General features: G+C 37.5%; 1 protein-coding gene across 1 annotated transcript in view; it reads left to right on the plus strand.

The window, feature by feature from the left end:
• Window positions 1–16,205, plus strand: part of TOX (thymocyte selection associated high mobility group box) — a gene marked incomplete at both ends in the record, with an annotated part of 310,566 nt that overhangs the window by 263,006 nt on the left and 31,355 nt on the right. Inside the window, 2 exons of the mRNA XM_080695338.1 lie at window positions 317–598; window positions 14,137–14,367. Of these exons, the coding sequence (XP_080551464.1) occupies window positions 317–598; window positions 14,137–14,367 (513 nt within the window). The remainder of the gene's footprint in view (window positions 1–316; window positions 599–14,136; window positions 14,368–16,205) is intronic.

Raw genomic sequence — 16,205 nt, forward strand, 5'->3', positions numbered from 1 at the left:
TTTTGACAAGATTATTAAATTCTACACTGGGTTTTTTGTTTTTATTTATTTATTTGTTTATTTATTTTTTGGTACTGGGGATTAAACCCAGGGCTTTATGCATGTGAGACAAGTGTTCTACCCCAATATACATACCCAGCCCTATATTTGGCATCCTTTCAGGTGGTATATGTTGTGAAAATTGCTGTAACCCAGAGAAAATTAATGTGTGCATATCTCAACAGGACGTCTTGGAGTCTACAAAACTTAATTTTTTAAATTCATTTTTGCCAGAAAAATATTTCTGAAATTTTGTTTACTGATTGATTTATTATAGATGCAAGATATACGGAACCCAGAAGGAACTCAGTATAGCTCCCACACTCAGATGGCAGCCATGAGGCCCAGGGCTCAGCCCACGGACCTCAGGCAACAGGCGGGAATGATGCAGCACGGCCAGCTGACCACCATCAACCAGTCCCAGCTGAGTGCTCAGCTCGGCCTGAACATGGCAGGAAGCAGCGTCCCCCACAACTCCCCCTCTCCACCAGGGAGCAAGTCTGCAACTCCCTCACCATCCAGTTCGGTGCATGAAGACGAAGGCGATGATACCTCTAAGGTATGAATGGCTTCTTTAGGACACACAGGCCATCTTTATGATCCATTTTCTTACCTTCCTTGACCTCTGGGGTGGGGTCGAAGGTACAAATTTCCATTTTCTAAATGAAAAACCCTACTGGGGAACATAAACTTGGTTAGTGACGCAGTAGTTTACAAACCGGATGGATTAAACCACATGCCTGGCCAATTATACTTTTTAACTTTCTAATATATCCTTTCAATGCAGATGTGTTAAGCAGAAAAGTCATTCACACTAACAAAATATACACTCTGCATAGGAAAGCTGAATGAGTCTTGTAGGAACCAACATCCAAAGTGAAGCCTAATTTGCTGACTCTTTCAAAAACATTTATTTCAAGGTAACCATCTTATTTAAGAAGGCACTAGCTCTGTAGGGTTACAAGGAAGGCTATGTGGGTGTGAGTCTGTGCTTTATGAGGTTATGGTAAGATGAATGCCTAGACATCACCTGACCCAGCCATTTCATATTGAGGACAAGGAAAGGCAGGGCCAGGGACGAGAGGAGTAAGTGATGATTCCTTCTAGAGCCCGAGGCCTTTGCGTGGCACGGTATAGCTTTTGTTAACCCCTGCCAGTATGGTCATCTAGACCTATCACCACCAGCACTGCCATTCTTTGAAGTTATCCAGATGGAAAAAAAATGAATCTTAAATGATCCTTGACTGGAAAATTACATGCAAATGGTAGTTAGTTCCTTAAAGTATTAGAAGCAACACTTTTTAAGTAACAGCACAAAAACCAGGTGTGCCTTCACCTGAAATTACCAAAATACTCTTCTTTTATGGCTGAGTAAAATTTTTAAAAATAATCTTTTCATTGCCTTATTTATCAGCCAAGCATTTCAAATGCAGCCCTGTGAGGACTCTTGTGCCTAGTTACTATAAAAATCACTATTAAATGAGTACTCTTTTTCTCCTCTTCTTTTTCTATTTAAAAGTCTTACTCAAAAATAGTTAATCATGTCCGCCACTCTATTCTCTTTTTACCTCTGTAAGAATTTTGTTTTGGGGGAATTACAGTGTCAACATGCTGCCAAAGGCTACACTGTAGGATTCTTACCTACATAGTTAATTTCCAATAACTACCCTATTTTTTAATTGAGGTCCAGATTAATCAGGATTCAAAGATTTATTTAGCCTAGTGACAAAGGGAAAACCACATCAATGACTGTATTTTCTTATTTTCTGTATTTGAGATGCTCTGGCATTTGAGACTTTTTAAAGTATACGCTATTGGTGTATTATAATTATACATCATAATGTGGTTCCAAGAGATAAAAACATATATGCACACAGCACTCGACTGCCCCTTGATTGGCTAGCTGATTCCAGAGGTGGCAGATGACTCCCCTGACATCCCCATTTTGATATACAAAGCAACCCACCCAGAGCCCACACTATGCATCTCCTATATCAAACTCTGATTTACCAAGTCAATGTGCCCCTGCTCCTATCACCCCAGGGCCAGGTATCAGATAGCTAGAGACCAGCCCCATACCTCAGAGCATGCTGAAATTATCCCAGCTATCCAACCCTACACTTATTCAGCAGGCCTGCCCTATTTCTTCCCATAAAACTCCCACTGATTCCACGGGTCTTTTTCTGCCCTCACCCTCTAAACATCTCCTGATTGACTTGGGTGTTTTCCCATCATTCCAGAAATCTGTGGTCTAAACATCTTTTTTCATGGCAACTGTTTGTGTCAGCTGTCCTTCATACCCAATTAAAACAAATGCCAACTATTCAGGTACTAATCTCAGAACAGCTCTACAACCAAGCACTGTCATTTACTCCAACCTTATGGGTTTCTCAAGAATGCATCAGTTTAAAATGGTTTTTTTATTTATACAAACATTCTCAAAGTCCTGTTTACTTTCAGTGTGATATCTCAAGAAAATCCACTGTCACATTCCAGCTGTAGGTACCTTCTCTTTAATTCAAAAGCCTTCTATGCAATTATTCAACTTATATTTATTAAGTTGCTAGAAAATCCTTGGATGAAAATGCTCAAGCTTTAATCACAGTTTAGGATTGAACTAGAATTTTTCCTTTATATGTGAGTAGGATTTATGCGGAATCTTGTATTGCAACAGCTCCAGTTAAATGTGAAACAGCATTAAGTAAAAAAAAAAAAAAAATCATTTAAATCATTTCTAACAAGCAAACCAAAAAGGAATATTGGGTTCCACACCAGAAAAAAAGCAGCTTTTAAAGCTTCCCTCTTAACACTTTGTGATCTCTTTAAGCAATTATATATTGATTCCAGTTTATCTAATTGAACAATTAAATGAAATAAGTCTGTTTTGACAGAGAGATATATTGTAAATAAGTAGAATTAATTATCACCTTATAAACACTACCCATGGTTTTGATTGCTCTGAAGCTGTGTTGACAGCTTTAAGTCATAAACGAGACATACAGTACAGCATCAAAGAAATATAAACTTAGGCAGCTTGAGGCTCTAAGCCTGTAATCCAGTACTTGTAATTTAACAGACACTTTAAGACACTTAAAAGTATCTGGCATTACAAGTGTATTTTTGGCACAGTTTTTCCTTTAAGGAAATTATGGGCTAAGAATCACAGTATGTATTTTTTCGTCCTTTTACTTTGAATTTCTCTGTTGCAACTATCCTTATGTTCTATATGTTTCTCTTGTAAGTAGCTTATAGTTATATGTCTTTTACTTTTAACAGGAAAATGTGCAGCATTTACGTTAATATAAATACGAAAATATCTGGGTCTCTCTCTCCAACTAAGTGTGGTAGTTCCCATTGGCCCACACATGTTCTGATTTTTTTTATCTTCTTTTAGATTGTTCTCATTTTCCTCATTCCATTATTTCTGATTCCAAAATTGGGAGGTTTATATTCTTTCCCTGCCAGTGCTTCCCCAGGCATATAACCATACAAAAATTTAAATCAATATTTTTACCATCTTTCTTAGATTAATTCCAAACACCTTACTTCCATATATATTAGAGCTCTTGTTCCTATCATTCATTTTCATTATAATTTAATTGAATTCTATAATCTTCATGAAACACTAATTTTATTTTTACAGTCATTTTTCCTCAATTTATTTATATAGATATTTCTTTCACCTGATATCGGTTTCTATATAGATTTAAAATGTTCTTTTGTGAGTGTATGTTAAGAGCATGCTCACCTTTAAGTGTACTTTTTCTGGGTATAGAATTCTAGATAGACAGTTTTATTCTCCTTCAGCATTTTGAAGATGTTATATTATTAGGTGGAACCATGGTTTCCATCATCACTTTTGAGACTTCTACTGCCCTCTGCCTTTCTTTAAAAGTAATCTACCCTTACTCTCTTGCCTTTGTAGACCTGCAGCTTCATTGTGATGTGTGTGGGGTTTTTCACATTTATCCTGAATTTTATTATCTCTGTATTTCATTATATCTAAAAGTCTTCAACTCCTACTTTTTTTTCCTCTACCCCACTCTTGCTCCTTAATAGTCTATTGAAGTTTTAATTTCAAGTGTATCTTGACTTTTGTTTTTCCTTCAGGTCTGGGTTTTTTCTTGCTTGCTACTTATTTATATATTTCATCTCTTTTGTTCATTCAAGTATGTTAAGTATGTTTCTCTCTCTCTCTCTCTCTCTCTCTCTCTGTCTCTCTCTCTCACTCTGTGTGTGTGTGTGTGTGTGTGTGTGTGTGTGTGTGTGTTACTGGAGATTGAACCCAGGGGCGTTCTACCTCCAAAAATACCCCCAAAATACCCTTTTTTAAAATTTATTTATTTATTTATTTATTTATTTATTTATTTTGGTTTAGAAACAAGATCTCTCTAGGTTGCTAGGAATCTTGCTACATTGCTGAGACTGTCCTTAAACCTGCTATCCTCCTGTCTCATCCTTCCAAGTACAAGAATAACAGTTGTACACCACTATACCCAACTGTTTTATTCCTTCTTCTAGCTAATTCCAATGCGTGAAGTCTTTTTTTGTTTTGTTTTGTTTTGTTTTGTTTTGTTGTTGCGGGTCTGGGGATGAAACCCAGAGGTATTTGCCCTCTGAGCTACACCCCCTCCCCAATTTTTTATTCTTTATTTTGAAACAGGGTCTCATTAAATTGTGGAGGGCCTCACTAAGTAGCTGAGACTGTCTGCGAACCGCGATCCTCCAGTCTCAGACTCCCAAATGCTGGGATTACAAGCGTGCGCCACCACGCCTGGGTATGAAGTCTTTTATGGACTTATTCTGTTGGTTTTGATTGTTTGTTTTATTTTTCTTTTCTGATTCTGGAATGACAGCTGATATTCATTAGAACTTTTTAAGACTCTTTTTAGACCTGGCTTAAAAAGAGATCCCTCCAAAGATGATGTATGTTTGCTTCTGCCTGATATCTTGGCCATTATAGTTTAGAACCATACTTGGATTGAAGTTTTTCAGATGAGCCACATAGTGCTACAAATGTTTGCAAATGCTAGCTTTTGTTTGTGAATTATCACAAGAGGATTTTTCCTCATTTTAATATCAAAATTTCAGAGCAATCAGCCCTGCAGATCCATAGAGAGCACATACAAGGAAAATTATTTTACTCCACCTTCGCACTGTAAGTCTAACTCCTTTACACCCTGACTTTAAGAGAAGCCTCCTAAGAGCATCCTGCCTTTGGTGAGCCCTGTGCTTTCTCTTTCATTTGTACCCTTTACCCCAGTGTCACAGCTGGTTCAGCAGTATCGTTGGAATGAAAGCCGACTTCAGTGCTCTGCTTACTTCTCTTCCTTCTTTCACTTAGTTTTTGCCTTCAATAGTTTTGTTCTAATTTGTTTATTCATCAGTGCGTGGACCCTGACATACTAGACAGAAATAAAAATGTGTTATTCTTAAAGCAAATAGGATAAGCACTAGAGCAGCAATTAAATACACCTTTAGAAAAGTAATTTGTATTTACTGCTGTTCTACAGGCAGAAAGACTCCTGGAATAAAGTAAAAATGATAGTTTTCTATAAACATTAAGGAAATGAAGCAATGATAGAACCAAATACCATGTTATTATATCTAGCAATACCAGAAACTACTTAAAACTGGGATTTGTAAGTTTCACATTTTCAACATTGAACTGTATGTATTATGCAATTGTTAAACACCTTACATGATATAATATGTACGATATTTTTATTTTTATTTTTATTTTTTGTGGTACTGGGGTTTCTGGAAGCCCTTCTACCTCCAGGCTACACTCCCAGACCTATTTTATATTATTTTTATTTGGAAACAGGGTCTCTAAAGGCAGCGCGGCTGGCTTCGACCTTGTGCGATCCTCCTGTCTCCGCCTCCCAAGTGCAGGGATTACAAGCGTGCGCCACCACGCCCTGCTATGTATGATATTTTTAAAGAATTCCTTAGACCCCAGAAATTAAACTAATATATGTCCCTCATTTATTATAATAGAGAAAATGTATCTTGTTTGTTAAGGCTAATCTAAACAAGCTAATTCAGGGGAAAATGATAATATTCAGTCAAATAGTCTGTACCTGATTACAAATTATTATTTCTAAAACCCATTCAAGTAAATAAATTATGCTTGGACATAGTATTTTCAAGGAACACGTACGTGTTTTAGACATATCTTAGATGACTGAGCTTATTTGATCAAGTCATGGGATACAAATAAAGTGAGACTTAGTATAGCCAGCTGGCATTTAATTCACCAGGACCCTACCTCAGCAGCTTGGATTCTTTAAGAGGCACGAGAGCCCTCGATCCAAAAGAGTAAAAAGTAAACATAACACCCTACTCAGACAAATTTAGAAAAGATCAAATGGATCCAATAAAATTGACAAATATAACTAGTAGGTGTATAAAATTACAACCAACCTTTTTCTCACTTTACAATAATTTTTCTGGACAGTAGCCCAAACTTTCTGTTTCACATAAGGCCACTGAGTGCCTTTGCTAAACTCATCCAAAAATAACACTCAGCTCTATTTGGCAGAATCAAGGATCTCTAAAAAATAGATTTGCTTTACAAACTTTAGTACTAGCACAATACCCTGCAGTTGTGAATCATTTCAAAAGTAAAGCCCTTCATGTGCGTTTTTCTATAATTGATGTTTTGCGTCAGTGAATGTTCTGTTCTTATTAATGATAATAATAAGCCCAATTGTAAAATGAAGGAAGTGTTGCAGCCTTGCTGATTTCACAGTAACTAGATGACTTACTTGCTTTCCATGCTTATTTGAATTTACTCTTGTAAGGGGATTTTAGATGCACAATTTAGAAAGAAAAGAGAGAATAAATTTAAGCAGCAACATTTTCACTTACAGAAACAGTACCATCACAAAAAGTGCTGTGATATGCCCTGTTTCTATGGTGAGGATTTTACAATATTTACTGTATAGGATAAGAGTTATAAGTGGAGTTCTATGTTGTTTGTTCAGCCTATTATGCAGATGGTGCTTGATTAAAATCTATTTTAAACTACAGCGATTACTGCAAGATAGTGTGCATTAAACAGCTCTCCCAGCTCCAGTAAAGGCTTTGGGACCATGGCAGTTTATTTTAAATATGCTTATAGACATTTCTAACTTCTCCAGGGACATTTCAATATCAGCAATTCTCTTTTCTTGATCATCTTTTTCATATCTTTATTTTTTGAGGTGCTGGGGATCAAACTCAGGCCTCATGCATGCGAGACAAGTGCTCTACCACTGGGATACACACTTTACCCCTTTTATGGATAACCTTAAGGCGTATACCCTGGATTCTTATAAAATATTATCTAGGCAACACTGTTAGCACAGGCTTTTTTAAAGTAAAAGATTATCGTTTCCTTGTGATAAATAAGTTAAAATACACTCCTGTGATTAAGCAGTAGGACAGTTATAGGAGGTGAATTGCCAGGAGCCTCAGGACACCTGTAGAGATTTAAGAGTGCATCTGTGTCTATGAGGGAGTCACACGAAGCATGTGCATCTGTGTAAAGCTTCTGTGTAATATTTATTTATGAGGGAGACCTTACACTTGTGTATATATTTATTCATTAGTGCTTTAATTGAAGGTAAAAAAGTCTGTGGGTAATCAGAGGAATATATGAGGCTTCAGCTTAGTCATGTTTTTAGTTACTATGGTTTTCATACAATTTTATATTATTTCAAATCTTCTTCATCTCATAATTCTAAGCCTTTTGTCCAATGCTAAAAGTACAAGAGCAGAAATCTATGATGATCCACTTTATCTGTGTTATGAAGGATATAAAGATTAGTGAGACTTACTTCATATTTTTAATGTTGCTTGTCATTGTGGAGAGTTCATATTTTGTATTACATGAGTTCTTCTATATTCTAAAGTTTACAGCACTGTAATTAACTCTAGTAACTGTGGGAATACTGTGCTCTAAACAGTGTCCTGTGCAAAAAATACTGTGTAGTCCGGTACAGTAGCCATTAGTCATCTGACTGCAGTTAAATTTAATAATTTTTAATTTCTCAGTTGCACTAGCCACATTTTGAGTGGTCTGCTGCTGTGGTGGCTAGTGGCCACCACTGTGGTCAGTGCAGAGAACATATCTATTATTTCAGAAAGTTATATGAGACAGTCCGATCCCAATGAAAGTCAGAACTTCTCAGAAAGTTAAGATATGAAATTATAAGCTTTCATACACTAATGTAAGAAGTGAGGTTTCAGACAGTACCCAAAATTGAGGTCCAGGGATATATTATAAATCCATTTAGCTAATTTTTCTACCACAATCATACACATCATCATTGTGTTCATTCCAAATAATTTGTGGTCAAAAGAGCCAGGTATTTTTCAAAATTCAATCCATTACAGGCATATAAGTGGATCCAAATTATAGCAACATTTCTTTTTCAAAGAGGCTTTGCATATGAGTGATGACCATGTGCTTTTCACATATGCAACAAAACTAACTCCAGAAAGTAGGCTTTATAAATTTCCAGTTGATTACATAAACACTAAAATGCAAGCTCATTTCTACTCCTTTCCCATGCAAGAAAACTGAAAGGAAAAAAAAAAAAACCCACATATCAGGGAGCAATGCCCAGTGCTTCTTAGACAAACAAAATTACCCAGCTCCACCCAAATACTTGAATACAGAAGACATCAAACCACAATAGTGACTTTCTATTCTAACTCCTGCATCCAAAAAGCAAAGTTATTAAGCATACCCAATAAGCCTTTAGAGCACATTTTATTTTTATAAGAATAGAGATTGTGTGTGTGTATGTGTGTGTGTGTGTGTGTTTTACTGAGAATTGAACCCAAGAGCATTCTACGTCAGAGCTATACTCCCAGTACTGTTTTTTTTTTAAATATTATTATTTTGAAACAAGGTCTCACCAAGTTGCAGAGGGCCTACCTAAGTTGCTGAGGCTGGCCATAAATCTGTGATCCTTCTGTCTCAGCCTCTCAAGTACTGGGATTACAAGTGTATACAACCATGCCCAGGAAAAATAAAAATCTTTTATACATAATTTTATCCCACCTTATGTAAGTCTTCAGTGAAAATTGGGACATTATCTTAGATATAGTTGAGTTCTCTCAGGACAATTCTATGAGTGGTCAAAGTGGTCAGAATATTATGATCCATGATATGGCTTATGATCTGGTTTAATATTGAAGGAGAAACAGTGATTCTTGAGTAAGGAATATGTCTGTCCTTTAGTTTGTTTTTCTCAGATACCAGTTACCTTGCATGGCAGACAATTCAGACCAAGGTTAACATGAGTGTGTATTTAAAGGGAAGGTGTGGAATATTGTTGACTGAAAGCAGATCAGTATGTTCTTGCCTTGAGCCATGGCAAACACAAAGATGAGGTGCTGTTACCAGACTGTTCTATAGTCTGGCCTCAATGGGAATGATGCCCCGACTTTGCAGCTTAGTACTTTTTAGGTGCTCATATGCAACTGAAGTTCCAGAGTTGCACCCCATAACATAATTTTATGACGTCTTCTAAGCCTTGAAAATGTGGAGGCAGAAATAATGAAATGCTTCCTCCTGCTAAACAAAGCTCAGACTTTGAGCAAGACTGCACCCTGCGAACCCTACAGGACAACTAGGAAAATAGGGAAAGACTACATACAACTAACTAAATAAGTTTGCTGCAAGCAATTGTTTGTGGTTTCCTATAGAACTACTGTGCATTGTGTTAAAATGATAACTTGTGGTTTTGGTATATTTGATACTTGAGTTTCTTACTGGAAGTAATATATTTTCCTGCTTCAGAGGGCCATCCATGGAAAGAAGACTCCTGGTGCCAAGCACAAGAGGTTAGCTTTCCTAATACCAATTTAATAAGTAAATAAGCATGGACCCCTATGGTTCAAACACAAATATGGACAATGGAGTTGCCCACTGTCCATTTAAATAGTTTTATTTAAATAATTTGGGGAAAACCTATAACCCATTTTGTCCCATCATCCCAGAAGTGGAATACCTATAAAATTATAAAGAGGAAAAACCAAAAAGGCCCATCTTATAATGCACAGGAATTACTACTAATATGTCAAACGCTCTTGAAAATCTCTGCCTTTCTCACTGCACATTGCTTACTGTCCCAAAAGTGCTCAAAGAAGTTTGTGAGGCTTCATTTCCTGAAACAGAAACCAGTCATTCATTCATTCTTCTAATTATACAATGACTTTTTGTTTTTATTTTTGCTACTATTATAACAAATGTTAAACATCTTCTGTGTTTTGAGAATTATAGTAAGTTCTAGTGAGCAAAACTATACCTGTATCCTGCCTTCATAGCACTTATATTCAAGAATAGAGGACAGTCTAACAACCACACACATTATTGTGTAATTAAGAATTTGATACATGGCCTTATATGTATTCTGATTATATTATTTTATGTCTTTACATATTATATATTCTTACAATGAGAATATATGGAATTAGAGAAGTGAATAATAGGGCCTGACTTGAGTTGGTGATATCTTTAAGATTCACAAATAGAAATGCCAAATAGTAGTTGTTTCTATGTATGCACAACCTGGGGAAAACCTAAACTCGACAATCAACTATCCACAAATGTTAATGGAAACCCTAAATACTTATGAATTTGCCTAAATACATAGTCATAAGAAAAAGTTTAAAGAAAAAATAAAGAGAAATGCTATAACATAGTGGCTATGTGGAGAATGAATTAAAAAAAAAAAAAAACCATGATTCTGAGACCAAACAGGCCTGCAAGATAGTAAAACCCAGAGAAGGTAGTGTTATGGAAGTGGTGGAAGAGAGTGCCTTCCCAGTGAGAAATCTCATAGGAGCGTGTATGTAGTCCTTTGGGTTGTGGCCTCTGGCGACCTGTGGAGTGTGCAGTTGGGGTTGGCAGAGTACGCCAGCACAGACACTGCTTGGAGGAGTTTGGATCAAAAAGTTCAAGGTGGGACCACAATGAAACCTTAGGCACACAGGAAGTTTACTTGTTTGTTTTGTCTCTCAGGGTACCTAAATGCTAGTTAGAAGAGTAGAGTCAAGAGGGTTTTACTGAGGCAAGTCTCCCACCCCCAGATCTGATTTGATCTGCGTGGAATAAGGCCTGGGCAGCAGGGTATTTACTAAAAGCTTTCCAAGAGATTCCAATGTGCAGCCATAGATGCCTAAGTGTTTAAGTTAGAGCTAGACCACCTGTTTCCTACCTATCATCTCAGGCCCTTGATGCTGCTCCTTTGACTGACTCACATGGGGGCCAATAATTTCACAGTACTGTCTCTCAGGTTCTTCCTGGGAAGTTGCTACTAGTGTTAATCTGTTCTAGCTTGACAGTTCTGATCAGAACATCCCATCCCCAAGGGTACTTTGACAGTTTCAGAATGATCATCTTTTTAATTCCTTTCTCAGTAAAGATAGAACCAAGAAATTCATTTAGCTTTCTTCCTGTCTTTTTTTGACATTTGGGTATATCTTTCAAACTGATCACATGGTATCAAATATTGGGCTCATTTTTTCTATTCATTCTGTTCATTAAGTGTGTAATGTGTCATAAATAATATTTGAATATTTCCTTAAGGATTTAAAAATATGTATTGCATACTTTCTCAGTGATCATGATGTTGCATTGCATCTAGTTTACAGTAGAAGAAAGAAATAGGGCCCAGAACAATTAATTTAACTAAGGTAACTCAACTAAAAATAATAAAGGGTGAGCATGGAACTCGATCTCCCAGACCTCTCAGTAGGCCATTCTTACTCTGCAATGGCAGAAGTAACTGCACAAATGCACTACCCAGCAAGTTATGTGAAAAAATATATGTGTACACATACATATGTATCCACATAATATGTATGTGTATATATGTATATTGGGCGATATCCACAGGAAGGAAAAGCCACAACCATGAGGACATTGCAAGGTGAAGACATGGAATCTACAGTGACAGTGGCTTCTATGTCAGGAAATGGTACACAGAAGATGGGTTGGTGGGAGCAGCCTGTGGAAAAGGAATCTTCATACATGGCACTACTGTATATGCCTGTCCAGTCATATAATTTAATTTAATTTAATTTATTTATTTATTTGGTGGTGCTGGGGGTGGAACCCCGGGGCTTTCCTACCTCTGGGCTATACTCCCAGACCTGTTTCATACTTTTTTTGGAAACAGGGTCTCACTAAGTTGCTGAGAACCTCACTAAGTAGCTGAGACTGGCTTTGAACCGACACAATCCTCCTGTCTCAGCCTCCCAAGTACTGGGATTATAAGCGTGCACCACCACGCCCAGCTCAGTCATATAAATTTAGAGCTGACAAGAAATCTATCCTAAATCCTTTGCTTAATAGAGATGAATAAAGGGATACCACATCTTGTTAGTAATAAAGATAATCTTCAAAAACAGGTATCCTGAAAACATTTAGCGTGATTTTTGTTCCAATTATATAAGAATAACAAAATTTTCCAAATATCCATACATGAGAACAATGGGAAAAATGGAATCTACTTTTAAAGTGAGTTAAAGGTTGTCCCTGAAAGCTCTAGAATCTAATGTTTAGAGGCACGTTCTCCAGTATGGTGGCTATGTACTCTTTAAGCCTGAATAAGGTTAAGTTTAGCTCCTTTTTATTTTGGATGCTCACTAGCTTTCTATGTCAGGTGACTGCCACATAGGACAGGGGAGATGACAGAACTTTCCATCACTACAGAAAGTTCCATTTTACCGCTCTGATCTAGGGTCTAGAATATGCCTTTCCCTAAACCATGAGCATTGTGAGGTTTTCCCATCAGCATTCCACAGACCTAAGCACAAAGTAAAAAGCCATTGGACTTTATTTAATTCACATGTTGCCCCATTGGTCTTATTTTTAAATTTATTTTTATTTTACTTATTTATTTGCGATAATGGGATGGAACCCCGGGGCATTCTACCTCTAAGCTACAACCCCCCAGCCCTATTTTTTTATTTATTTTGAAACAGGGTCTCACTGAGTTGCAAAGGGCCTCACTAAATAGCTGAGGCTGTCCTCAAACCACGATCCTCATATCTCAGCCTCCCAAATGCTGGGCTGCCCCACTGATTTTAAAATCATAGTTAGAGCCGGGTGTGGTGGCGCACGCTTGTAATCCCAGCATTTGGGAGGCTGAGATAGGAGGATCGCGCTTCATGGACAGCCTCAGCTACTTAGTGAGGCCCTCTGCAACTCAGTGAGACCCAGTTTCAAAATAAAGAATAAAAAAAATAGGGCAGGGGGTGTAGCTTGGAGGTTGAATGCCCCTGAAGCATTTAAATCATAGGAAGACAAGGATGAACTCTGCAGGAAAAATAAGTTTGACTGTTCGTCTGGTAGTGTCATTATGTTTGTATATATGCATATTATGCAGGAGAAATTGCTGCCAGTTCCGTTAAACACGAGATAAATGGACAAAAGAAGAGTTAAAAGATAATATCTAATTGTTTAATCATATAAAAAGAATCAATAATTGTGTGTGATGTGAAGTGTGTGTGATGTGAAGTGTGTGTGTGTGTGTGTGTGTGTGTGTGTGTGTGTGTGTATGTGTGTGTTATTGGGGATTGAAGCTAGGGTTTCACACATGCTAGGCAAGCTCTCTACCAATGAGCTACATCTCTAACCTTTTGTGTTATTTTGAGACAGGGTCACACTGAGTTGCCTAAGTTACCCTCAAATTTGCAATCCTCCTGCCTCAGTCTCCTCAGTAGCTAGGATTATAGGTGTTTGCCACCACACCCAGCCACAATTTTTAAGAGCTTTGTAAACTGAACCAATAGAAGGGAGAATATGAAGACTACATGAAATGAAACGTATTTTGTGGCATTTTTTGCCCTACAGAGAATCAAATCCAAGTATTTTTGCATGCTGACCAAGACCTCTGTCACTGAGCTACATCTCAAATCCAAAATATGTACTTTTATCTGAGAAACAATAACAACAATAATACCAGATATCTCTTGGGAAGGTCTATGTGATGTGTTTGAGGTATATATGTATCTAAGTCTCAAAGGAAAGCAAAAGTATGACAGCTACAAGTTTTCTGTTTCTCTATGATACTATTTTGACTTTTGTTTCAGATTAATGGTGGAGAGAAACGGCCTGCCTCTGATATGGGGAAAAAACCAAAAACTCCCAAAAAGAAGAAGAAGAAGGACCCTAATGAGCCCCAGAAGCCTGTGTCTGCCTATGCGTTATTCTTTCGTGACACTCAAGCTGCCATCAAGGGCCAAAATCCAAATGCTACCTTTGGAGAAGTCTCCAAAATTGTGGCTTCAATGTGGGATGGTTTAGGAGAAGAGCAAAAACAGGTAGGATGGGGTTCACATGGGATGGGAATCAGAGCAATTTGAGACTGTATGTGTACCCTTAAAGAGATGGTTTCTGAGGGCTTTGCACGAATTCTTCATATACCACAACTAACACTGAGAATATACCAGGTCAGAAACAGATTTTAAGAGCTCTTCACATAATTTTATACCCTTCTATTAATCCTCCATAAATAGCATGTGAGTTGTGTTGTTTCACAGTTTATATAATATAGTGGCTTGGAAGGACTTGCGCATGTCCCAGCCAAAATTACATCATTCCTTAACATTGCCAGTATGATCATAACAAAGTCCTAAAAGTATTTCGAAAACTGGCCATACCTCTCTTCATCATTTACTATTTGCCCTTTTGCCATCAAAACCCTCTTTGCTTTTCATAAAATCAACCTAAAATTTAAGGGTTTGAATCCTTGACCACTCCCTAAAAACTGTCAGGGTATTATCCAGTCCCTCATATATATTTTACCATATTTCCAGGTTGTGTTAAGTAGGACCAGATGCCTGGATTTTTCATTTTCGTCTTGTGAGTTGCCATGGCGTGACTGAGAAGTGTGCTTAGGGAATGCCATGGGACACAGAACGGCAAGAGCCTGAGAGCCCAGACTATGTTAATGAGGATGGGAAATCAAGGAAAGAAACTGAGGGGTCAGTATTAGTTGTAGCCCATCAGTGACCTGGTATGTTCCTCTTCTCTGAATGACATCACCTTAATGCCTCCTTATTCTACTCATGATATCATAGATAAGGACTTACCTGTGTCTCTTTGCTCCTGTAACCTGTAGTGTACTCTTGGATATACAATGAGCTTCAACATCCTACAATGTTTCTTTTGAGATATAATTCCTGAAGGAAGCTTCTAGAAAGCAACTCCTCTCCTTAGAGATTGTATGCAGCAACTCTGGTTCATGAGAAGACAAGTGTAATTTCTTTCTGAAGATTCAGCACTGGCCCACAACTCAGCCACTAAACTGGGAAACTTTCCAATGCTTCTTTGGAATTTTAAATCTTATCTTACCTTGTCTATCTTCCTGACCCCATTCCTCCTAATTATTCTTCACATTCACCATTCTATACCACTTTTTTTTTTTTAAAGAGAGGTCTGCTAACAACTTCCTTCACCTAGAATTGGTCAATTATATTACCAGTATTTTTTATTTATTTATTTATTTGCGGGTCTGGGAATAGAACCCAGGGGCATTGGACCTCCGAGTTATACACCCTGCCCTATTTTTTATTCTTTATTTTGAAACAGGGTCTCACTGAGCTGCAAAGGGCCTCAGTAAGTAGTAGCTGAGGCTGTCTGCGAACCATAATCCTCTGGTCTCAGCCTCCGAAATGCTGGGATTACAAACGTGCGCCACCCCGCCCCGTTTACAAGCAATGTACCTTATGTATTGGCTTTTTAATGGCTTCACAGTATTTCATTACTTGGCTCTACCATTGCTTAACCATTGGTGGATATTAAGGAGGCTTTGGGTCTTTGTGGGTGGGCCACTTCACATGTAGGAATATGTCTCTGTAAGATGCATTCTCACAATGACATTGCAGGGTAAAAAAATCTTCTGTGTTGGCAAGTGGAGGAAATGGTGTTATTACCAGTATTTTTAAAATAAGCACTTGTCCTCTTGTTTTTGATGGAAAAGAATAATGTTCATATGATAAAAATCAGGAAGTTCCTCAAGGCAGTAAATATAAAGCAGTAGATTCCTTCCCACTAATCCCATTATAATAGGCTTTTTAATAATAACAAGAGGGAAATATTAAGATAGTATTCGCATTCTTCTTGTCTGACCACATAAGGTATTTACAGAACCAGAGAA

The sequence above is a fragment of the Muscardinus avellanarius genome (genome assembly GCF_963383645.1).
Source record: "Muscardinus avellanarius genome assembly, chromosome: 4".
NCBI classification, from domain to species: Eukaryota; Metazoa; Chordata; class Mammalia; order Rodentia; family Gliridae; genus Muscardinus; species Muscardinus avellanarius.